This window comes from Dermacentor albipictus, chromosome 6, assembly GCF_038994185.2.
Source record: "Dermacentor albipictus isolate Rhodes 1998 colony chromosome 6, USDA_Dalb.pri_finalv2, whole genome shotgun sequence".
Classification (NCBI taxonomy): Eukaryota; Metazoa; Arthropoda; class Arachnida; order Ixodida; family Ixodidae; genus Dermacentor; species Dermacentor albipictus.
The window spans coordinates 100,775,188-100,800,884 of NC_091826.1; the positions used below are offsets into that span (position 1 = coordinate 100,775,188).

At 49.8% G+C, this 25,697-nt stretch overlaps 1 protein-coding gene across 19 annotated transcripts in view; it reads left to right on the plus strand.

Annotated features, from left to right (window-relative positions):
* Positions 1-25,697, plus strand: part of LOC135913673 (uncharacterized) — a 163,194-nt gene that overhangs the window by 85,333 nt on the left and 52,164 nt on the right. For 11 of the 19 annotated variants that reach the window (XR_011515357.1, XM_065446249.2, XM_065446260.2 and 8 more), the window contains 2 exons: positions 4,744-4,820; positions 5,849-7,275. The exons of 2 other annotated variants lie outside the window; for them this stretch is intronic. Coding sequence is in view for 13 of the 17 variants with exons in the window: in XM_065446249.2 (XP_065302321.2) it covers positions 6,076-7,275 (1,200 nt within the window). In the remaining 4 variants the exon portion in view is untranslated. Of the gene's footprint in view, positions 1-4,743; positions 4,821-5,848; positions 7,276-22,104; positions 22,159-25,697 lie in introns of all 19 variants that reach the window. 6 more of the 19 variants (XR_011515354.1, XR_011515355.1, XR_011515356.1 and 3 more) reach the window with 2 other exon arrangements.

Sequence of the window (25,697 nt, forward strand, 5' to 3'; positions counted from 1 at the left end):
CAGTGGTAGCGGAGCGGACGGTAGTCAGGGGCGCGCCAAATGTCTGTCTTCCTCGGGTAGCTGCGCTGGTCGACGGGTGCGCGTGCTGGCGGCAGTGGTCGACGGCATTGCGGCGTTACAGGGCACTGGCGCGGTCGTGTAGGGGTACCTTGACGGCTGGCGAAAGCGGCCTAGTTCATCACTTCTGGCTGGGGCTGCGATGATTTTGGCTGCACCTCGGGAACTCCTAGCGATCACTGGAATTATTCTTTCACGATTTCGGCGATTGAGGCCACTTGAGGTTGCGATCAAGGGAAGATCTGAAACTCCTCTCGTTGGACTGCCCTAATAGTTTCGCGCACGTCGTCGGTGGCCAGTGATTGAACTCCGGCGTAGTTTGTTGACTTGGTTCGGTGGTTGAACTTCCGGTTCCACATTTCCAGTGTCTTCTCGATGCTCGTCGCCTCACGAAGAAACTCGACGACGTTTTTCGGTGGGCTTCTTTCCATTCCACCGACAGATTCCTCCTTTACACCACGCATCAGTAGGCGTAGTTTCTTCGCCTCGGACATTTCCGTGTCGGCTTGACGAAACAGACGGCTCATTTCCTCCGTGAGTATCGCGATCGTCTCATGTGGCAGCTGCGCTCAGGCCTCCAGTAGAGCTTGAGCTCGCTCTTTTCGGACGACGCTTGTAAATATTTGCAGGAAGCCGCTTCGGAACAGGTCCCACGTCGCCAAGGTAGCTTCTCGATTCTCGAACCAAGTCCTGGCGGCGTCCTCCAATGCGAAATAGACATGTCGCAGCTTGTCGTCACTCTCCAAGCTTTTAAACGTAGCGAAACTCTCATACGTCTGCCGCCACCTTTCCGGGTCCTCAAATGTGGAAACGTCGGTTGTTGCCTGGGCTGCTGAAGAATTATTGAGGCCGCTGCGGCGGCATTGGGGATGTCTTCTTGGTCGTCTCTGTACGATCTTCTTGGACTTTCTTCTTGGTTGTTTTTGGTAAATGACCGTGTTCCCGGGGCAGCTCCTGTTGCCGCCGGTTTGCTTGATGTCTTGGGACGCGTTGGTGTTGTCTTTGCAGTCGGGCCTTGGATTACCACTTGACGGGACGTACCATACATGAACCTAAAGCACCTCCACCAGATGCCACGTGGCAGTGACGGCGAAAAAGGCAGCCAAACTTTGAATAAAGGAACTAGCGGTTTGTTGGAATAATTGTGCCCTCAAAGCAGGCTACACTCAAAGAACGGTAACGGCGTATGCAATCGGCGATCGTCGAAAATCTGATGTGTGAGTCACGCTCGTCGGCTCATATGCATCAGTCGTCGAATAATCCAGAGTAATCGCTGGGGCCCGCGTGCCTTCCACATAGTTCTACATAATTCGCGTCTCACACACATGTAATCAGATTACATAAGGTTCGGTCATGAACAACGGATGAAACATATCGATAACATTCGAGAAACTTCCGATACATGGAAGGGCGTCACGCGCTGTGGGATAACATTTGTTAGGCGGTGAAACGTGTCACCCGATACAGACAAATACATGTGTCACTATTTCTGACGTATTTTTGTCAATATTTCCGCCGTATTTTCTCACTAGATAAAATTAAATTATGGGGTGTTGCGTGCCAAAAGCACTTTCCGATTATTAGACACGCCGTAGTGGAGGACTCCGGAAATTTCGACCACCTGGGGTTCCTCAACGTGTACCTTAATCTAAGCACACAGGTGTTTTCTCATTTCACCCCCATCTATATGCGACCGCCATGGCCGGGATTTGAACCCGGGACCTCTTGCTCAGCTAATATCTAGTTCGACACATCGAGCCGGCTTTTCAGTGCAAAAGTTACCTCCAACGTGTACGCTGTTTTCGAAAGGCGGCCGTTGGCAGTGAACAGCGCTAACAAATATTTCAAACCTTCACGGTCATACGGAGTCAATCTTGTTTAAAAGGCAATCGTCGCACCTGTTTGGTTACTCCTTTGAGATATGACAAAAAGAAAGCAATACCCCATATGGGAACATGACGATACGTGCCAGGATATGGTTGTCCTAGGCCAAAGGGATTACCGCTTCTCCCGATATGTGTCTCAAACTATTGCCATTGAACCGGCTCCTCGCGTGTGAATTTTTCGTAAATGTTTCGTAAATGTAGCTCAATTGGTTGGAGCATCGCGAAGACGGGCGATCTTTCCTCACGTGCGGCAAGTTGTTTTTTCATTCACTTTCATTGCCATTTATTAATCATTTAATTCTTTTATTCAATTAGAAAGACAATTTGCCCTGTTTTCCTTGGGGTCTTTGTTTGTTGGCCTCCCATGATACGATTTATAAAAATCGGGCCCCTCGGTAAACCGCTTACTTCTCGTCCTTACATATCGAGGATCTCGAATGCGGCCACATTGATGCCTTGAGATATCATGTGTGGGGTTATCGATCAGTTGCCTTCACCCAGGAAAATAACGTACTCGTGACGGCTGCAGCAGAAAGGATGTTCCACATCCGCCACAGAGGTTAGTGAGTGGTGGCGCTGGCTAACACTCCCAAGTTTAGTTCTGGTAGTAACACATACATACTCAAGAGAATTCCTCAAGAAAGTGAATGGGGAAACGGCGCCGGCGAGAGCTCGGTTGCTTAGAGCATAACACACGTAATGCGAAGACGTGGGATCATTCCCCACCTGCGGTAAATTGTTTTTGCATCCACTTTCATTGCCATTGTTTTATCATTTATTGAATTCAGTCACTAAGTACTACTAATTTGCCCTGTTTTTGTTTGTCTATTTGTTTGTTGACTTCTCACGATACGATGAATAAAAATCGGGCCCCTCGGCTAATCCCTGTCTCCTCGTTAATTTCTTTGCGTGATAAAAACAGAAAAGGTGCTAATACAGTTTTACACTGCTGTAAAACTAAGGCTGCGCTGACATCTTCGACAGCCTTTAGCAAAATCTCCTGGGCCTGTTGCATGCACATGCGCGCGATGTTCCCTTGCGATATAGTTTAGGCATCTTCTGATCTCACCAAGGCAGCATCTTCCACACGAGAGCGGCATTATAGCTTTACGTTTAATGACTCCTGCTCGAGTAACCTTGTGTGGAGGAAATTGCACTTGTAGACAGGTGTTTCTTGTTTCTGCGCCTCTGCCCTTTGCATGGAGTATTTCGCGCTCGCAAAACGGCTCGAGGAACACCACGTTTCGACGTTCGCCGAGAGTCTGAAATGGCATGTTATCGTAAGGCTTGTTTCCACGAAACAGCGTACAGCACAGCGCAGAGAGAGTTGCTTCTGGCAGCAGTGCATTCAAGTAAACGTAATTGGATAACGGTGACCCGCTGCAGTTGCTTAGTGCGTATAGTGTTGGGCTGCCGAACCCGAGGTCACGGGGTCGAATCCCGGCCACGACGACCGCATTTCGATGGTGGTGAAATGCGAACACTTATTTATGTGGACGTTAAAGAACCCAACTTTGCTCGAATTTCCTGAGTCCCCCCACTACGGCTTGCCTCATACTCAGTTAGTGATTTGAGCGCGTAAATCTGCAGCTTCTTTCAATAAGGTTGAAGTGAAGTGGAACAAGGGCGATTCAAGTGGAGTAATGTGTATTAAAAGAGATTAAGGCATGCACAAATTAGTCAAAGTTGGTTTTAGGTAGAGTTGTGAAGAACACGAGACAATGTATGACGCCACGTATTATGTAAAGTAAAAATTACGTGATTGCCCATTTTTTTGCGTTTCATATCCCGCGGTCTGGTATGAAGGTATTTTTGTCATTGACATTCTGAATTCGAGCGAACGACTCAGTTCGTGAGATCTGTGGGCCAAGAATGCCTTTCTGGGTGTAAATTGAGTGAGCGCGAGCGGGTGCGTCTGAGCAGATTTTACGTGGGTCTGATTGCGAGCGAGCCCTAAGCAAAAAATATCATTTGTGACTGAGTTTGTGAATTCCGTATACTTTGCCGAGCCGTGGTCGAGCGTCGACCTAAAAGCAAAGACGTATGGCACGACTTGACAATAGGAATGACACTAGACAATCGGTGTTTTAACGAAGCGCGCGGGTTGAACTAATGGTTCCTTCGAAATTGTAGAAAACGGAACGTAAGAAAAGGGTGGCAGCCTTTTCAGCGTGAGGGTGAGTGAGGGCGGATATATTTTTTTATAACTGAGGACGACAGTGTGGGATATCTTCCAAATTTTTCAATGTGAGCGTGAGGGTCACGCGAGTACTACGTCGTGAGAATGAGGAAGCAAAACGAAAAATAAGTGCATCTAACCCCTCTGCTCACCACAGAAAATCGTTTGCTTTCAGCCGACGATGTCTCGGGTAAAATATTGCATGATAATGTTTTATAATCTTTTAGTAGTTCAATTTATTCTACATTGCGCGAAGCGCTTTCTTCCTCAGCTAAGATATAATATTGCTTCGTAATTCATCAAGATAAAGACAGATGTAGCGTCCTTAATCAAGCCACGTGAACTTTTGAGGCATGAAAATCTGCGAAATGCGCTACATATGAAGAACCGTCGATGGTGCGTCCACTTCGCTTCGTCACTTTTGCATTCCTGTGTACGCCCTGGTATTAGCGGAATGAACAGTAAGCACCAAGCTAGCGTTTTCAAGTAATTTTTGTCGAATGTCATTCAAACACAGGTAGGCGTTGCCTGTACTACTGGTACGCTTCGAACATCCCAAGGTAGCGATAACTGGACCAAATGTGCAATATTTCTGTGCATTACCTCTATTCTTACACGCAGGTGTGCTGGACAACGTTGAGCCCAGCGAACACTACAGGAACGCTCGTATGCGGGCGTATTCGCCACACGAACTACAGGTGCGTGCACATCGTGTTCTGCTGATTGCGCGGATAATCTTTTTTTCTGTGCACTATTTACGCTTAACGGCTATAGCGTTGCGCTTATAAGCACGAGGTCGCGCGATCGAATCCCTGTGACGATGGTCGTATCTCGATGGGGGCTAAACGCAAGAACGCCTGTGTACTGAGCATTAAGAGCGCTTTAAAGATTGGTCGAAATTATTCTGGAGCCCTTCAGTATAGCGTATACCCAATAATCGCATCGCGATTTTGCCTTTTAAAACCCCATAATATCTCTTGCCGTTAATACTATTTGTATTTGACCAGCTTAACGACAGACCATCTTCCCGCAGACACCATTCTTTGCAATCTATAGCGGGTGAATACGGCTAACAATAGTAATATCAATAATACGTTATGATGTTTACAGGCATCTCCCTTTAAACCAGGTGGAGACAAGTAATCAACGAGCGTGGTTGATTTATTCACGTTTTACTACATATATTGACATCAAACCTATTCTCACAATGGCCTCGATCCTAGCTCTTGTATTTAAAACATCTATCACTGTATTGTACCGTTACTTACGCTTCTAGATAGACGTATGCCCCACACCGCCAACACAGAACACGCAGTGTGTAGTTCCGCACGTTACAAAGAAAGCTTCGCTAAGCGCAGCCGGCAAACTGCAGCCAATTTCTTTCAGCAAGTGTTGCATAATTAGTGTTCCCCAGTAAACTTACACAACTTCGAAACAAATGTACGTCCTAACCGCAGAAAAGTAGCTTTTTTTACATTACGGCTGCCATTATAGTCCTATTTTAGAAAATAATAACGTCACTACAGGCTCGAGCGGTGGCTATCGAGAAACATCTTTATTTGCACTACACCGTGTGCCAGTCGAGGGTTTAATAAATGGCTCATACAATTCATTAATGCATGTTAGTAACAATTATTGAGTACTTTGGTGATTGGACCCTCTATTTTTCATTTTATTGCATTACGCAAAGAGCAAGGACACTACATTTGAGTTCTGTATGGCGCAGAGCTGAACATCTTATCCACAGGAGCCTTCGCTACATAAACTGGAGATCCAGACAAGCGCTTGTCGAGGTCAGACGTGCCTAAACACCGCTCCACGGCACGTACTTCGGCCCCAACCGCCGCCCCCAGCCGGGGGCCCCCGAGGCACCGTGAGCGGCACGGCTGGCCTCGAAACCCCGGCGACTCCGACTCCCCAGCTCCGCCTGCCGCGCCCAACGCCGCATGGAAGATGCCTTACACCGTAGAAGGCTCCGATATCACCGCCGGGGAGTTATCCGACGGCACATGGACGGCGTTCGAGATGCAACGCCGCTACCGACGCCCATCTCCTCCTGAACAACAACCTGCCGGAGCCCAGACGCCGGCCACGACGCTGTCTGCCCCGAATGCGCGGCAACGCGGACGCCCTCCACCGCCGACCAAAAAGCGCCCGCTTCCCCGCCTGCCCTCGGACGACCTCAAGATAGTCCTTCGCCCGCAGGGCACACTCAACCTCCACACCGTCGGCCCCGCCCGGCTGGCTGTTGCCATTTACGCAGCAGCCAACGTCGACCAACGCCTGGCAGTTACTGCCGACCAGGTTAGAATGCACCCCACTAACAACACAGTGACAGTGAGCACGCCTGACAGTGCTCGTGCAGTGTCATACGCCAAGGTCCGCGCCATCACCATCGACACCACAGAAGTCCCTGTTGCCGCCTACGCCCCAGCCCCAGACAACTCCGTGCGAGGGATTCTGTACCGGGCTTACAGCTATGAAAGCGACGCCGAAATCTTCGCCGAGCTTCGGGCTCGCAATCCCGACATCCCTATCGTTGCTGCGCGGCGTATGGGCCAGACACGACACTTTGTCGTCACGTTTGCCAACACCAAGCTGCCCCGATACATGCGGTATTTGGGGTTCACTTTCGAGGTCTTCCCTTACAAGGGGCGCCCGGAGGCTTGTTTCAACTGTCGCAAGCTAGGTCACAGAACAGATGTGTGCCCACAACCGCGCCAACCCATTTGCCGCTGCTGCGGTGTGGCCCACGAACCTCAACCAGTCGGCCAACCACCCACTTGTCAAGCCACGTGCATCGTATGCAAAGGCCCACATCCCACCGGCAGTAGAAGCTGTAAATACCGTTTCGTGCCAACCAGCCGAGCTAAATCTTCCAAATCCTCCACGGACACTGAAACTGACCCCGGCACCTTGTCACGTGGCCATCAGTCTCGCTCTCGGAGCCGCGACCGCCAACAACGACCCCCAGGAAATGACGCTTTCCCACCACTGCGAAGCAGCGGCTCCATTCACAACAGCCCTAGCCGCTCCCCATCGCGCTCTCGGGACTCCCGGGCAACCTCCCAGGTCGGGCCGGATACCAAGTCCACCAAACAGGTCGCGTGGAAGAGCCCTCCACCAGCCACAAGCCAACTGCCCGACCCCCAGGTAAGGGAACTGGCAGAAATGGTTAAGCAACTACAGCTACAGTTAGCACAGGCAAATGCTAAAATTCATAGCCTTGAGTCTGCACAGGCGCACCCACAACCGCGGCCGCAGCAGGTGGCTCGCGCTCCCACCTCCGACTCCACCAATGACCCCAACATGGACACCGACCAGCCCAAGTGCAATAAGCGCAAGGCACCTCCCCCCTCCTCTACCTCTGACCTTGACGCAAAATTCGAAACTTTTGACGCCCGCTTATCTAAAATAGAGGACGTCCTAAAACGGCTGACCCCCACTATCGACCAGCTCATTGAAGGCTGCAGTAAAATGGCAACCAATATTCAAACCCTAACCGCACGCCTCGACCACCTCGCGGGCCCTCCGCAAACTGACGCCCTCACGACATCAAAGCCCACTCAGTCGCCTGGTGCGCTTCCCTCTACCGAGAGTGCAGCCGCGCGTGCGTCTGCTGGCGGTATTATCAAAACCGACGTAGCGTTTCCGCAGCGTCCCGAACCCTACAGGAAACGCGATGGCTAGCGCGCCCATCACAGTATGGCAGTGGAACTGCAGGGGCTTCAAGGCAAAGCGGAGAGCCTTGGAGTATACCCTGCAGGCCCAGCCATTTACACCCCACATTATAGCCCTCCAGGAAACATACACCGACACAAAACTAGCCAGCTATACTGCTTACAACCAATCGGTGGCGCCGGATCTCCGCCCGAGCACCGCCATCCTTGTACACCGCAACCTCACCGCCAATCAACTCGATCTTGACTACCCCGAAGTCCCACACACTTTCGTGCAGGTCCTTCCAAACAGCCGAACCGAATCCCCACTCAACATCTTAAACGTGTACAGCCCCCCAAGTGACAAGAGCACTAATGTAGCCACTCTCCTCCGCAAGGCGTGTGCGATCGCGCGGAACGAGATGCTACTTATAGTGGGTGACTTTAACGCACCACACGCCGAGTGGGGCTACCCCAGCAGAGCCTGCGGTCGTAAAGGAGCCAAGGTTTGGGACACTGCCCAGACACTGGCTCTGACGCTCCTCCTCGACCCCGAACGGCCCACCCGTATCGGTAACAGCACCACGAAAGACAGCTGCCCCGACCTCACTTTCGCCCGCAACATCCCAGATGCGCGCTGGGACAATCTCGGTATGAACATAGGTAGCGATCACTATGTTCTCAGCACTACGTTCACAGCCACACACAGCAAGGGCCCTCGCCGCACATTCAAACACACCAACTGGGATGCTTTCCGGTACGTACGAACTCAGCGTCCGCAAAGCCCCATAGACGACCTCAACACATGGACAGATACTCTGCTCCGCGACGCAGCCAACGCCACCTCCACAGTCACGCAGGAGGAGGATGGCCCCACCCCAGATGCTAAACTCATGCATATGTGGGAGGCCCAGCGCAGCCTCCACGTTCGCTGGCTCCGACGCAAACACAACCGCCCTCTCAAGCTTCGCCTCGCTCGCCTAGAACGAGAGATCGAAGCCTACTCCACCAAACTTAGTCAGGAACAGTGGTATCAGACTTGCGACCGACTCGATGGGCAGTTGGGATGCAAGAACACATGGTTTCTGCTCAAGCACTTACTTGATCCGACCCACACCAAGTCAGCATCACAAAAGAATCTCAACCGCGTCATACACGCGTTTCCAGGCACGAACCAGGAACTCCTCGCTACCTTGAAAGACAAATACATAAACACCTCCACCGACATTCCCACCCCCTTAAATTACAAAGGCTCCCAGAACCCAGACATGGACAGAGACATCACGGCGTCGGAAGTCCGCGCCGCTCTCAACCGCATCAAGACCACTGCGGCCGCCGGCGATGACCATATTACCAACAAAATGCTCCGCAACCTGGACGACCAGTCGGTCGCAGCACTTGCGGACCTTTTCAACCACCACTGGCATGAAGGTCGCCTTCCAGACTCCTGGAAGCATGCCAAGGTAATCTTCATACCCAAACCAGGCAAACGACTCGATATGGGCAACCTGCGGCCCATCTCGCTCACGTCTTGCCTGGGGAAGGTTATGGAGCACGTAGTTCTGAACAGACTCCACACTCACGCAGACAAGGAGAATCTCCTCCCCCCCACGATGTTTGGGTTCCGGGCTGGACTCTCTGCCCAAGACATCATGTGGCAGATACAACACGACATACTCGACCCGGGTCCCATCCGGGCGACACGCACCATTCTCGGCCTCGACGTCAGTAAAGCGTTCGACAACGTGTCGCACGCTTCTATACTGACCAACCTCTCACAGATGAATGTAGGCACTCGCACCTACAACTACATTGCCAAGTTTCTTTACAACCGCACTGCTGAACTCCACATTGGAGACCTCTGCAGTGACAAAGTCACCATGGGCACCCGGGGAACACCACAGGGAGCTGTTTTGTCCCCGTTCCTATTCAACATTACTATGCGGGGTCTTCCCACACTTCTCGACACCATACCCCACATTAAGCACTCAATATACGCCGACGATATTACCCTCTGGACAAACACTGGCTCGGACGGGGAGATACAAGATTCACTTCAACAGGCAATCGACACCGTCCACACTTACGTACAGGCAAACGGTCTCGTTTGTTCGCCCACCAAATCTGAACTGTTAGTTATACGAGACAGACGTGTTCGCCGACCCGTCCCCGACCCTCAAGAGCCAATCACGCTTCACATTGCCACCCACCCCATAGACCCCGTACAGACCATCCGCGTGTTAGGCATGCTGGTTCAGAACAACACGCAGAACTCGGAAGCCATCCAACGCCTCCGAACCACAGCCCACCAAATCAACGGCCTAATCCGCCGCATTGCCACTCGCCGCAGGGGAATGCGGGAAACCGACCTCTGCCGCCTCACACAAGCCTACCTCATTAGTAGGATTGTCTACACATACCCTTATTACCACCTCCGCCGCAAAGACGAAGAGGCAGTAAATAGCATCATCCGCTCGGCGTACAAGGCGGCAATGGGACTGCCCCAGTCCGCCAGCACACAGCGTCTCCTCCAGCTTGGAGTATACAACACCCTCACAGAGCTGATAGAGGCACACAAGACTGCACAGGTACACCGTCTTTCTCGCGCCGAACACGGTCGTTACATTCTTAATCGTCTTAATATCAACCCTACAGGTGACATCCACCCCACTGCTCCCCTCCCGACTGGAGTCTTCAGTCGGCTAGTCATCAGACCCATGGCCAAGAACATGCTACCCGGCCGTCACGATAGGCGCCGCCAACTGAAGGCACAAGCCTTAGACGTCACCTACTCCGCCGACGAACATGCCATGTACGTGGACGCGGCGAAATGCGACTGTAACACATACGTAGCCTGCGTAGCGACGCCAACCACCACTCTCATCAGTGCCGCTACAGTGCGCACACACTCCTCCACCGCTGCCGAAGAGGTTGCGATCGCGCTAGCCATCGCGGATCCCCGCACAAGCACGGTTCTCAATGACTCTAAACAAGCCATCCAAAATTTCTCAAAAAACTCACTCTGTCTCCCCGCCGCACACATCCTCCGCGGTTGCACTCTCGACAGAACTATAAGCTTAGTGTGGGTACCTGCTCACGCGGGGAACTCTGGGAACGAAGGGGTCGACCGTTTAGCCCGAGGCCTAACTAACCGGGCGGCCGGCCCCTCGAACCCAGATGCGCTCGCAGAGGCCCCCAAATCCTACGCTGAAATTACAAACTTCTATAAGGAGACGAGACGCGTGTACCCGCCTCCCCACCCCGACCTCGAACGAGCGCAAGCCACCATGCTTCGCAGACTGCAGACCGATTCAATACTCAGTCATTCTAGACTTTATTTATACACTGGAGGGGATTATGACCCCGTCTGCACTAAGTGCGACCATGGAGTGTTCGCCACTCGGGCACACATTCTCTGGGGATGCGAGGGTAACCCTCCCCCACAATCATCTCTGCTTGAGTACTGTCTTGAGAAGCGTCGCCTGTTGTATTCTGCAGAACCAAAGCTCTCGTCTTCTGCTGTTGTAGCTTTGATAACGCAAGGGTTGTGTATCGAGATCCGTTGTCATGTCCAGCTCAAAGGTCCAAGAACGTTTGATGACCTTCTGAACTTTCTACAGACCTCAGTGCCAAGAATTACATCGAGAAGACAGCCAGATGGTAGAACAGAGCAACTTGATTCCGATCTAGAGTCGTTGCCGTCAACTGAATGTGAACACAGCTTCATAAACGAATCTCTGGGAAGCGTAAATCATGACTGTGAGGATGGTGAAGAACCAATTACCGCAGTTCACGGCAACCTACTTCCACATAATCTGTCTACCGTGCATCACAAGCCCCAGAAAAAGAGCTTCAGTGAGACAGTATATTTGGTGTCGTCAAGCTTATTGTACGCCCCCATTAGGGTAGATGGCATTGAAGTGAAGGCTCTCGTTGACAGTGGAGCTTCGGTATCTATTATCAACAAGACTCGAGTGGATGCCAATCGTCTGCACGCTGGTAGAACATTGCGTGTCCAAGCCTACGATGGGTCAGTGACCATGCATAGCGAATGGGTAACCCTGGCTATTGAATTTCAAGGAAATGCTATTACCAGTGACGTATTGGCCATCCCCAATGTCACCTACGATTTTCTTTTGTCCCGTCCAGACATGAAAAAACTTAAGATGAACCTCTATTGGGATGACAAGGTAATGGCCGAAGACACGATAAGAACAGAAGACCCTGGTGAAGAACCTAGTGTATCAAGGCTAAAGCTGGCAAAGAAGACGCAAACAGCGTAATAGACCTACTCAAAGCTGAGTGTTTTAAACACACAAAGACGCTCGTCTGCGACAACGGGCCGGCTTTTCGGAGTGCCAAATTGTCAAAGTGGGCCCAGGAGCACGGCATCATGATAAAGTATTCTTCTCCATACCACCCGGCAGCAAACGGCCTAGCGGAACGTGCCATACGAGACATCAAACAGTATCTGAAGATGTATCCAGACTTTGCCGGTGGCTGGAAGTGCTGTCTCGAGGCCGCTGTGAAGCATCACAACAGATCATACACCACGAGTTTAGGCTGCAGCCCTCATTTTGTAACTTCAGGTACAGCGCCCATACTTCCTGCAGATCGTGAGCTAGGTCTCCTAGAGAACCTCGAACTTGCGGAAGTAAGGAAAACTGTCAAAGAACAGGAGATCTCCAAGTGCCGCATGAAGCGAAACTTTGATAAAAGGCACAGTAGTGAGATACCGGACATACAGCCTGGAGACTATGTCCTTGTAAGGAAAGGAGCTGTGCCCTCAAATTCAAAATATTGCGGACCATTTCAAGTTATTAAGACTGCATGCCAGCATGGAATATTGAAGAATGTCTGGTACGCCGGAGCCTCGGGCCAAACAGAGTGCGCCGCTATTGGAAACGTATTCAAGTATTACCCCAGGAGGTGTAATTAAAAGAAATCCGGAAGAGTGAAGCGGTCTGCGCTGGACGCATGAAAAAAGACGAAGGAAGGTGCTAGGGGAGAAGTGAGAAGGAAGAAGTTGGAATAAAATGGCGGACGACACCCGTCTCACTTAGATGATGTCATTTCTGTTGCCGTTCTAGTTAGGAACGCTACAAGACTAAAATAATCGGAAGAATAGGAATTGGCTGGGGTGCCCTTGGCAGGCATTCTCAGATCATGAACAGCAGGTTGCCATTATCCCTCAAGAGAAAAGTGTATAATTGCTGTGTCTTACCAGTACTCACCTACGGGGCAGAAACCTGGAGGCTTACGAAAAGGGTTCTACTTAAATTGAGGACTACGCAAAGAGCTATGGAAAGTATAATGATGGGTGTAACTTTAAGAGTTTAAGAGTTATTAAGAGTTTTTATTATTATTAGACAATACAATTACAAAGAAAATGTAATACAGAAGGAGGTCCCAAAGTAAAAACTGTCACGGGGACCTGCTGTTACAACATGTACAAAATAAGTAATATAGGATTAGCAACGAGGGTGAGAACAGCATGAAAATACAATCAACATATTAGAAGTAATTACTGAAACATCGGGTAGTTGTAGATTACACAAAAATTAGCAAGAATAATTCCATCTTGAAATACACATGAAGGTACTAACATTACATTAGTTGAATAGATGTATAATGATTATGAACAAAAGTGCGCAATCCAACAGTGCAACAAAATTAATTGACAAACGGCTGATAATCTATGAACATAAATCGCGAAAAACAATGAAACGTGGCTACACAGTAATAAATGTATACACACACGCGTACGTAGATACACACCTATATATAGACACACATGTAAACGTATGTACACTTGTCAAAAAATCAGGTAAGGTATGGTATTAATAAGAACTGTTTTAGTAGCCGCCGGAAACAGTGTAATGAAGAGCATGATTTAACATTTGATGGCAGTGACTTCCAAAATGAAATTGCGGAAAACAAGGCTGTCATTTTACCGTAGTTAGTGCTGACTTTAGGAAGCAAGAAATTATTATTTACAGAAAACCGCGTGGTATTTGTATGGAAAAGTTGCGTTGGGGGAAGTAACTCAGTTGGAATGTCAATGTTTCCACTTCTATACCATATAAGAACTAATTTCACTTGAAATGTGCAAGGTAAAGGTAGAATTTCAAAAGTGCGAAAAATGGGCGCTGCTGATGCGATATATTAACTGTGGGTAATTATTCGGACCGCCCGGTTCGGAAGGTGAATGAGGGTTATCAGATTGGCAGGATATGTACTGCCCCATCATGAAATGCAGTGTGTAAGGTGACGGTTAATGAAAGCGTAGTAAAGTGATTTTAGTATATATTGCTAAAAACAGTGCCTTATTAGAATGAGCATGCGGATGCCGAAAGCAGTCTTCTTAGTGACAGAGTTTACGTGAATGTTATACTTAAGTTGGGGATCTAATGGAACAACAACGAATGTAATAACATTAGATGGGGCAATGACGTAGTTATCAATGTATAGTACAGGGGTTCTTGTAGGCGTTTTTGGGACGATTGAAATAACATAAAATTTGTTTTAACAGGGTTAAAGTTTAGAAAGTTATTTTTACACCAAGACACAATATTCGTGATATCGGCGTTTAACTTTCTAAGTAGACTGTTAATGGATTTATCACTAGTGAATATCGTTGTATCGTCAGCATAGAGGATGCACTCAGAACTGGTAATCGATGATGGTAAGTCATTAATGTAAATGAGGAATAACAGAGGACCCAAAATTGATCCTTAGCGGAACGCCCTGGTTCGTTGTTATTTGAGTGGATAAAATGCTTCCACATCTAACAACGTGGGTTCTGTTAGTGAGGTAGCTTTGCAAAAGAGCTAAAGCAGGTCCACAAATTCCAAATGATTCAAGTTTAGCATACAAAATGGAGTGGCTAATAGTGTCAAAAGCTTTAGTTAAATCAACAAATACCGCTCCCGCCCATAGCCCATTGTCGATAAACTGCTTTAGGCTGTCAGTTAGTTTTATCAGTGCTAATTCTGTTGATAAGTTAGCACGAAAACCAAACTGCTTAGAAGTCAAAAGGTTAAATTTGTTTGGTAGTTCGTTAGGCGATTAACAAGGAGCTTCTCAGTTACTTTACTAAAGAATGGCAGTAACGTTATAGGGCGATAATTAAAAAAGATATTCCGATCACCATGATTAAATACTGGAGTTACTTTTCCTTGTTTGAGACTCGTTGGAAAAACGCTGGTCCGAAACGAAGTGTTAATATTATCTGAGAGGACAAAAGATAACTCACGAGCAACAAGTTTGATTTTTGACGGATGAATTGAATCTAGGCCAGAACCTGTGGTCTTGAGGCCTATTATATAGTGCGATGAAGTTCATTTCGCGAAGTTGGTTTTAAGAAAAAGGAGTGAGGCACGCGGGACAACTTGGGCAAGTTAGGGAAACCGCCTGCAGAGCTCTTGAAGAATAATTCATTAAATGAATTTGCGACATCTATAGGATGAGTTAGAGTGCTGGTGCCGTCCGTAAACTCTGTCACAGGTGTGTCCTGTTGATTAAGGTTTAAAAATTCTTTCTTCCAATTCCCATTTTTTCTCCAGTCATTACCAATTTCGAGCACTTTATTTTCATAGTAGGTTCTTCTAGCTTGTTTATGTAAGATAGTGAGACTTTGTGAATATAATTTTATTCGAGCTTTAAGGACGAGGTTAAATGGTTGGAGTTTAATTTTTTTGAAGAGGTTATCTTTTTTATTTATAGAGCACAGTAGTCCTCTAGTGATCCGCAGGTGCCTGGTGGTGGAGTACCAACGTGAAATGGAGGATACAGACGTACAAGTATTTATAATATCTGTTAGTTTCTCATTTAAATTGCTGAACGCTTTGTTAACACAAGATTCCTCGGATGAAAGGCCCCAGTCAGAGCCGGACACCAAATCCACAAAATTTCCAGAATCAAAAGAACTCTTAATAACCATGTTATTTTTATAAGAAGTTTGAATAGTTAGTAAGAGAAAAATTGGATAATGGTCTGTCAGATTAAAATTGACCACACCAGCTTTTTGATTAGTCATGATATTGCTAAGTACAAGGTCAATAGGCGTATTTTGACCGGAAGAAGCACATCGTGTTGGATAATCTAGTAAAGATTCCAAACCATGTCCAATGAAGCACTTGTATGATAGAATCCGAGAAGTGGACGGAGAACAATGTAGTTGCTTCAGCTCATGAACACTCTGTGACGTCATGGTGATTCCCAGTCATTAAGGAACAGGAATAGTGCTTTTCAGGTAAAAATGGCTAGATCATCGACTCCAGAGATGCGGTACACCCTACTGCCTGTAGACTTTCTTGCTTTGATACGGCAGTTGTTGACCCAAAGGAACTGCCACTGATGGAGCAGGCGTGTCCCCTATGACCTCCTTATAGCGGCCAGAGAGCCGTCCCATGTGTGATGCGGGCCGGGAGCGTAGGCGGGTCAGGAGTGCTTGACCATCTGCGGCATGGTGTAGGCGATCAATGTGTCGTAGCCCCTGTTGCAGGAAGAGTAATGACAGGGGCAAGGCACCTCCCTCAGCCAAAGTGGCGGCCACTTGTGAGGATCGGGGAACGCCAAGACAGAGCCGTATTGCTGATCGATGCTGTAGCTCCAGTTTCCGCAGGCGGGGTGGGGGCAGCGCCACAAGAGGGAGGACATACAGTAGCGGCGAAGTGACTGCAGCTTCAAATAGCTGCAGGGCCCACCTGGTGGTACAGCCCTGTCCACGGGCAAGGAAGATAGATAGCCTTGTGGACCCGAAGCGCCTGGGCGCACAGGGCCTTGGTAGCCGGCAGCCAGTTCAGCCGATGGTCTATGCGCAGCCCTAGGTAGGAGACTACCTTGTTCCATGGGATCTGGACGCCCTCTGACCGCAGCCGGCCAGCTGAGCGGTGGGCTGATGCTCTTGGGTGCAGTAGCAAGAACTCGGTCTTCCTGACCGAGATGGCAAGGCCGATGCTGCACAAGTAGGCAGCCCCAGTGTCCAGGGCTCTCTGTAGTGCCGCACGTGCCTTGCGGATGTGTTGCGGTGGTCCCCGCACCCATAGGGCGATATCGTCCGCATATATTGAGGGCTGCACGGGGAAGTGATGGTCGATTGGCAGGGCAGCAAGCAACCATGCCATGGCCAGGTCGAAAAGGAAGGGGCTCACACTGACTCCTGTGGCACGCCTGCAGCGACTGGACGGGGGGTGATCTTCGATTGACCCACAGGTACCCTGAGAGTGCGGTTGTGCAGGAACGACGAAAGGAACTCCCGCAGGTCGCCGCAGATGCCGAGGAGGTCCAGGCTCTGCTGGACAACTGTGTGAGTGAGGCTGCCGAAGGCACCCTGTACGTCGATCAGCAAGAGCATCACGAGGACCCCGCAGGCCTTGGCGCCTTCCAGGGGTGACATCATGCCAGCGATGGAGTCCGCAGTGCACCGCCGCCGCCGGAAGCCCGTGTGTTGGTCTGCCAGGAAGCTGCGAGCACGGGTCACCCAGTCCAGTCGTGCCAGGGCCATGACCTCCATCACCTTGCAGGCAGCGGAGGTTCCCTAGCCGGTTTTTTGGCCTTAAGGATGGGTGCCACAATGGCTGTGCGCCATGCCTCTGGCACCTACCCTGACTGCCACATCTCATGGGAGCACTCGAGCAGGCGCTCCTGCTCGCTAGTGCCCAGGTTACGGAGCATCTGTGGCGTTACACCGTCTGCTCCTGGTGCGCTGCGGCGTTTCCCTCTCCTCAGAGCTGCCTGAAGCTCGTGCAGGGCAAGTGGCACTTGGCAGAGGGCTGCGACCTGGTTGGACGTCCAAGCAGGGTGGATGCTGTGTAGACAGGTGGGTAGCTGGGCAGGGGGGTGTCCGACCGGTAAGATCGCTGCAAACTGTGGCACGGGAGGGGCAAAGCGGTCCGCCAGAAGTTCCGCAAGGGCCCCTTCACTGATTGCTAGCGAGATGGCCACAGCGAGGGCGGGTTGACGGCTCGTCCTCTTGCCGGTGAGTGACTTGAGTAGTCGCCAGGCAAGGGGACCCCTTGAACGGTTCTTAATGCTGCAGCACAGGCTCACCCAGCTCTGATTCCTCGTGCGCCGGGCCGGTCTTCTACAGCAAGCATCCACCCGTCTGTATTAAGCCCAGTGCTCGGCCTTCCCTGTCCGAATTGCTCTGCGCTCCGTGCGACGCCTGGAGGCGCAGATATTGATTAGGCAGAGATCCGGTTCAGGGGTGTCCGGTGGCTCAGAGGACTGAATGGTAGCCGCCTGGGCGCACTCTGCGATGACATCTAGAAAGTCACAGCGATCGGCCGCTTCGCTGCAATGCTTCCTAAACAGAGGCCAGTCTATGACGTGCAAAGTTCAGGTCTTTGGCTTCCTTCCATGGGCACGTTGCAAGTGCTAGGCGGCGCCCTGTTTTTCCGACCCCTAGCGCCATCTGACGAATAGTTGCGCGAATGCGGTAGGATTACTCACGGCGTCAGCAGCCCGCGCTGCGTGTTTGGCGTCCTGTCAAATGGTAGCGATGGCGCGAAACAGCGTGCCGATTTTAATTTTAACCGGGTTTCAGGAATTACAAGATCTCCACAGCTTTTTTCGTGAAAAGAATTTAGAGAAAGGAAGTCGTCTTTTTGATTTGGGGCACGTCTACGACGTGAGGGAAGTGTTGAACTCGCACTGATCGGAAGCGACTGCTAGGTGTATTCCGCAAACGAAAAATAACGCACCAGCGAGATGCGTGAAGCTCAGCGTAAGTTACTTCGTTATCTACGGTGTGGACGCATGAAATTATAGGCGACATTAATTCTTGAAGATCAGTGACAGCAGACGAATCCTAGAGGGGAGCTGCGATTGCCGTGCTGGCATCTCAGGGAAGTGCAAGGACGCCGTGGTAGTTTCCCTGTACATACAGGACGGCAAATACGAATCCAAAACATCTCTTCCAAGAACATGGGGCGTACGAACGACTCGTTAGACCTACCCGAGGTATTCTAATGCTGCTGTCCCCAAACACAATAAAAAGGGAGGAGCTTACCAATTGTGTTAGACTACGCTGGGAAAATATTTTCGCCCAATTTACTGGAAGTGCGATACTTTTATGTTGCGATTTTCCAGTGCGTGCAAAGAAGGTTCCAATAGACTACGCCGTCAAAAATTTTGGTGATCTCAACTGCCCCTTAGTTAATATGCTGGGCGCAGAAGGGTGTATGCCAGCTCAAACAGCTGCAACCCCTCCTCAAATCTCTCAGCAAGCCCTAGCGCTCTTTGAATAGGAGAGGATTGGGAAAGAGTTCCACTGCTTTACTGCGGTACAGTGTGGGAGCGAATTACTTTGTTTGCTGCATATCCTGGTACGCACTGCAGGTGTCCCGTTGCTGCCATCATTGCTGTAAAAGCAAGGAATTCAGCGTTAACGCGCTTGGCATAACGCCGGAACATAAAACAGCTTATGCAGTCGGACGAGCGCTATCCAGTGTTGACGCCGTTCTGCTTTATACGGTCGGCTTGGAAACCTGTAAAACTTTGCTCCTAGTGAGTTGGTGTACGTGCTGTTCAGCACACTACGCAGCAGCTCGTATTGCACTTCGCCATTGCTCAGAAAAGGCAACAGCTACGCGCGAAACAATGCGCAGACAGGCTTCCCGAACGCAAGCGGGCCGGTCGTATCCTGCCAGTTCCGCGCTCGCCGCCGCGAGGGGCGTCCTTGTAGGCGCGGGAACTACGTTCGCAACCTGCCTATGTACAGCGGTGATCACAATGGGGAAGTGGTCCGAACCCCAAGTGTCCGGAGTTGTGTCCCAGGAGTAGGAGCACAGTTCTGTGGTGAGGCAGAGATCGATCGCTGAGTTCGCCCCTCGGCGGACATATGTGGGTCTTCCGCAGTTCAAGATCACCCGTCCGGCTGTGCTGATGGCGTCGAGGAGGCTTCGGCCTCGGCTGGAGCAGCGGCGACTTCCCCAGTCTGTGTGATGGGCGTTGAAATCGCCACACGGGACTGCCTGCCTCCCGAGACGTAAAGCCAGCTGGTCAAGGATGGAGGAGTCCCATGTCTTTCCTGGTCGTATGTACATGCGCGCCACGGCTGTCTCTTGGCTGCCGAGACGCACCGTGACAGCACAACACTCCAGAGGGCCTCCTACGACCTCGGCCACTGGAACCACAGCATGATTGCACCTAACGTAGATGGATGTGCATGGCTTGCCAGGCTGGTGGGCGTCGTCCAGGCATGGCGCGTCCGTGCAGCCGCGTGTCGTGCAGGTGGTGGCGCCTGAGTACCTGGTGTATCCCGGGATTCGCAGGTCCTCGGCCATCGCGTACACCTCCGAGAGAGCAAGCACGTCGTAGTCGCTCTGCAGGAGATGCAGGGAAAGGTCAGCGTGTCGCCGCCGCAGAGAGTTAGTCTACCACTGGAGAACACTCGGGCGGCGGCGACATTTCCTTGCTGTTGGCTGATCAGCCATGCTGGTTGGATGGCTGATGGCAAGCCACTGCCTGCAGGCAGATGGGTCGGAGTGGGTGGTCAGCTGGCAGCATTGTGCTGACTGCTTCCATGATGAGCAGCAAATTCGGTACCAGCTGATCCACGGTGGTCTGGGCAAGAGAAGTGGCAGTGTCCTGTGTCTCCTAGCTGCGGGAGGCACGAGGGGCTGGCACCGGAGGCCTGTGTGCCGGGCTGGGGCCCTTCAGCGTGCTGGCATAGGACCTCGCCGGAGGTATGACTGCTGTGGCCGCTGCTCCTCGCGGACTACCGCCTTGCCACGCGCCTCGACAATGGCGAGATGGAGGAAACCATGATTGTGGCTACCTTGCGTTCTTCCTGCCACTTGGGGCAAGCAGGAGTGTCCGCCCTGTGGGAGCCCCTGCAGTTCCTGCAGCGTACGGCCTGACATGACATGTTCGCTGCGTGACTTTTGTCATGGGAGATGCAGTCGGTCGGCCACTGACAGGACTCCAGGACGTGCCGAAAGCGGCCGCACTGTCGACACTGTACTGGGCGGGGCCTAGCTGGCCTCACCTTGAAGCCGAGCTTGCAAAGGCTTACGTGCTCCGAGGGGACCGGTCCCGCGAAACGTATGGTGACGGTGCTCCCGTCCATCGTTGCCGACAGCAAAGGGATACTGGACTCAAGGGCTCCCAGTAAGTCCATGCCTGCAGGCAGCCCGCTCACACCGTGCAGGAAGCCGGTGCTCTTGCCACGCTCGGCCGGTAGTCAGGCATTCACAGGGATTGCGTGCAGCTCGGTGAGCATGTGCAACCCCTCTAGGCACTCCTAAGTGGTAGTGTCGGCGGCCACGATGTTGGGCCTGTGGTTGACACGAACGGCTGATACACCGGGCCACGAAGAGAGGGCCGTGGCAAGTGCGAGGCGCAGTGTACGCATGACATGCACGCAGAACCTGGAAGTTAAACATGGGTGCATAAGCGCGTATATACTATAGGTACTCGTGCTCACTTGTACTCATGCTCATAGGTACTCCTACTCACTGTCTAGAGGCAAGCCATGTGCTTTCGCAGTAGTTTTTTCTGGGAGGGCTCTTCCCAACAGCCATGCACCAACTCTCCCAGAAAAAACTGCTGCTAAAGCACATGATATTGCAGGACGTCTCGAAGAAATGAGGGCTAAGAATGCGCGTGTGGCGCAGGAAATATAGGGCCGTGGTTAAGCTCAATGTCAGCGGAAAAAATTAGTAGTTGCCGAAGAGCACGAAAACAGTCGAAAAAGGTTGCATAACAGCAGCTTGGGTTTGGCTCCACCAGTAAAGCAGCATAGCGAGCACGTGGAGGCGTAAGTAAGGTATAATGGTAGTTTACCTGCGCGACAAAGAAAGTCGTGGGTTAGCATTTGTCGCCATTGTTGTGGTGCTGCGAAACCCATGAAAGGCCACGTGGGAGCCGATCGGCTTCAAGTAAAGGGCAAATATGCCTCTCGATTAGATACAGGCGGTAAAATGAGGACATGCGCAGTGCAGCGCGCGAACAGGCTTAGTGCAGCCGCGCACTTGGATTGTTGCCATGTCTCGATGCAGCGGGAGGGCATGATTTGGCGTTCACTACTGTTTCTACGGCGGATATCTTTGTGGGTACAAAAAATTGAATCGCTATTCCAGCCTGGCAAAATTGGATGTCCAGCGAAGCTGTTTAAAACCACCACATCTGCTGAGGGCGGTTTGCAATGTATTATACCAGATGCTATATTTATGTGTGGCGTAAGGCTCAAGTCAATGCGGCCGCATAAAGCGTTTTATGCAGTGTGCCGGTAGCCGTTACGGTCACTGAACAGTTCTGTAACTTTGTTCCAGTTTCCGTAGTAATGAGTTAATGTTCGTATATTTTGTTTTTGCAGAGGGAAGGAACATCAGAGCATGGAAGTGAGAATCATCGGGTGCATCCTCACTTGGTAGCGTCCACTAACTTGTTTCATCATGAGAGAAAAAAAGGCTGCTTCTGCAAAGATGTTACGGTGATAGATGCAAACAAGAGGAAGTATACGTAAAATATACAAATGATTACCAATAACTGACTAAAGAACGGAAGCTCATGACAGCTAAGAAATTGTCGCCGTCACTTGCAGAACAGATTGGCCTCTTCATCATAAATAGTGCTGATCCGTGGCAATATTCGTTTTACCGACTGCATGAAACTTCGGAAATACATTTTCAACAGAAACAGCGGGATCCTTCAGATCACAGCTAGTTGTTGGACAATGGTAACAAAAAGAGACATTAAAATGAAGTTTTACTTGTTGAGCACAGCTTTTAAAGCCCAGTTTAAGTCTGGCCGGGCAGTCAGGGTGAAGGGGTGATCTTGCCGGAGTTAAAGTCAATACGAGACCTTCTCTTATCGCGTATAAGTACATGCAATCCACAAGACCTTGAATAAGAAGAAAATGTTTTGCTTTTTCGTCATGACACCGCTTTTGCTTTCTTTTCAGCACAGCGATTGAGCTATTCTTCCTCACCCTGGTGGTCGCCCATAAGATGAATTTTGTTTATGCACTCATTTGTGTATTTGGCTATGGTTAGTGGAACAAAACAATGACCGTTAAATAACTAGCCTAATGTTATAAGTGTTCTACGCATCGCTTTCAGTAACCGTGGCTTTAGTACTTCAGGTGTACCATTGCTGGGGGGAGGGTATTACATGTTTTCAGTTGAGATATTGACAATGTACAACAAAGACAGATATTTAGAACTGGCTGTGGTTGCTTAGTTGATATGGTGTTGGGCCGCTAAGTACGACATTGCAGGATCAAATCCTGGCCACAGCGGCCGCATTTTGATGGCAGCAAAGTGCAAAGAAACGCTTGAACATATATTTATGTGCACTAAAGAACCCCAAGTGGTACAAGGCGATCTGGAGTCCACCACTATGGCGTGCCTCATAAACAGATTGTGGTTTTTGCACGTAAAACCTACAATTTTTTTTAAGTAGACATCGAGATTCAGGCATGTGCAGATGTATGCTAACCTGCAAATTGATCTCAAGCCATGTTCTCGTGAAGCAAATACATAAATCTTTAGAAGGATCGACATTTGGGTGAGTTGGTACTGGTTGGACATCTTGAAGGGGCAGTGCAATATAACGAAGACAGAAGTCAGGAAAATCATGCACAACTCAGTTCGATCCGTTAAATTGTGTTAACTTTACCTGGTGCAGTGTGTAATGTCATGTAGTCTTTGTTCATCTTCTACGAAAGTGACAATATTTTCGTGCAATTTTGATGCTTCCTAGCTGAAGTGCTCACACGCTACGCCGAAATCAAAACACCAAATCACACAAACATGCAGCGTTGTGGTGTGTGCAACTGTGCCAAGATGTTAGTTGCATTCTCGGGTTTTACGTGCCAGAACTGCAATATGATTATGAGGTACGCCGTGGTGGTATGCTCACGATTACTTTTGACTACCTCAAGCTATTCAGCGTGCCCCCAAAGCACGGTACACGGGCATTTTGGCATTTTACCCCCAGCAGAACCATCCATAGCCATCCATAGCCATAACCATAGCCATAGCCATAGCCATCCACTGTGGTCACGATTGAGTGCGTGCCGTCGGGCTTAGCAGCGCAACACTACAGCCACTATGTCACCACGATGGGTGAAGGCAATATATGATGCTCGTTCAGGGAATAAGTGTGGCCATCAGTGTACTTAGAGATGTATATGTAAATAAATTCACGAATTCCATACCACGTTTTTCATAGGGGAAGATATGCTTTCCTGTAGACGTTTGAAGAATTACCAGATACCACGTACCAAATAACCCTGATAACGGAATATTCCAAATATTCCACATTCCAAATAAAAGATTTGGGATGCTTAACAAAAATACGGCGTGCTACATTTCCTGGAATTTAAGAATGACTCTTATATTGAGCGACTTCTATTTCATTCATGCCGTTTGCTTGTCAAGGAAAATTTATGGGTTATGCCTGCATTTTAGTAGGTAAATTCAAGTTGGCCCTGAGCTAGAACTTCCTCTTAAGTGTTGATGGCAACAGTAGAAATCCAGACTCGCAACAGGATATACGACGTCTCGGGGTGGAGCAGTGGAGCTTTTGCATTGTTGTCTTTCAAAGCACGATATGCTTTAGGCTGCCTTTATTGGTGGCCTTCGAGTAACTTTGAGCCAAAAGCCAGAGCTGTTATCAGTCCACTCAAACGGGAATATCCGGGCATTCAAACGAAAACAAAACGAGATCATCCGGGTGACCAATCAAATCATTAAATATGCAGTCTCTGGCCCCCAACCCTTTATACAGTACCCCATTACATACGCTAGTTACTGCCCAAACAGAATATTATAAATATTGCTTCCGAGTTCTTAGTGTTTGTCCACACTATCGCTCAAGCTGTAAGTCCTAGTGTGCGGAACTGTTATTTGTCATTTCCAATGGCAGCGTTCACAGGGCAGCTACAGAGCACCATATACACAGTTCCTTGTCATCTTTCGGCGATCAGTGGTGAACGCCAGCAGCGCGCGAGCTCCGCGGCGCGGGTTCTGCATTACCTCAAGAGATGGTGCCACGCTGTGTGGCGTTTCGTTCAGGCGCTTCTGCATGGAGCGATGGCTTTGCGGTTCTAGTGCTGTGCTGCGAAGCACGAGGTGGCGATATCAGGTGCTGGCCGCGGTGACGGCATTTCAATGGTGGCGAAATGCAAAAAACACTCGTGCCACGTGCAATGGGGGTACGTTCAACATCTCCTGGTGTTCAAAATTATTCCGGAGTCCCCCACTACGGCGTGCCTCATAATAAAATCATGGTTTTGGCGCGTAGGACTAGAGAAAACATTCTTCTTCTACCTGGGCAGTACACCCTGTCGCCCTGGCGGCTTTCGCTGTCTGTCGTGTATCGTTGAGCCGTTTTTTTTCTCGCTGGGTAGCGTCCATATGGACCAGTGCGGATGTAGAACGCTCCATTAATAAGCATGCCACTCACTGCACTACCAGATCGGCATCGCCGCGAAACCCTGTACATGCGTGCTGAAGAGCTTGTCGTTGGTCATATAAGTGGCTTGCATGTATTATGCCTTAATATTGTGATAATGCATCGCTTCTATTTGAGTTCAATATGTGCATACATATATATAAATATAATAGGCACCTGAAAAAAATATCATTTCCAAATTATTTATCAATGGTTAACGAAATGCACTGTAGATTTGTTATGTGAAAAAGTATTGAAGGAAATAAATAGTCAAGTCTGTCCGTATTGCTGTCGACACTATCAGTAGAAATATTATATGCCTACACGCTAGTATAAATGTACCCTATTATTTCCAGAATCATCACGATTTCGCAAAGTGGCCCTCGGACTCAAGAGCGTGATAGTGACAGGAAGATCTCGAGCGTCGAGATCACCGATGCAGCACGTAATATTTAATTAAGCCGCAGACAAACAACCTAAATTAGAGAAAATATTGTGAGCACCTCTCAT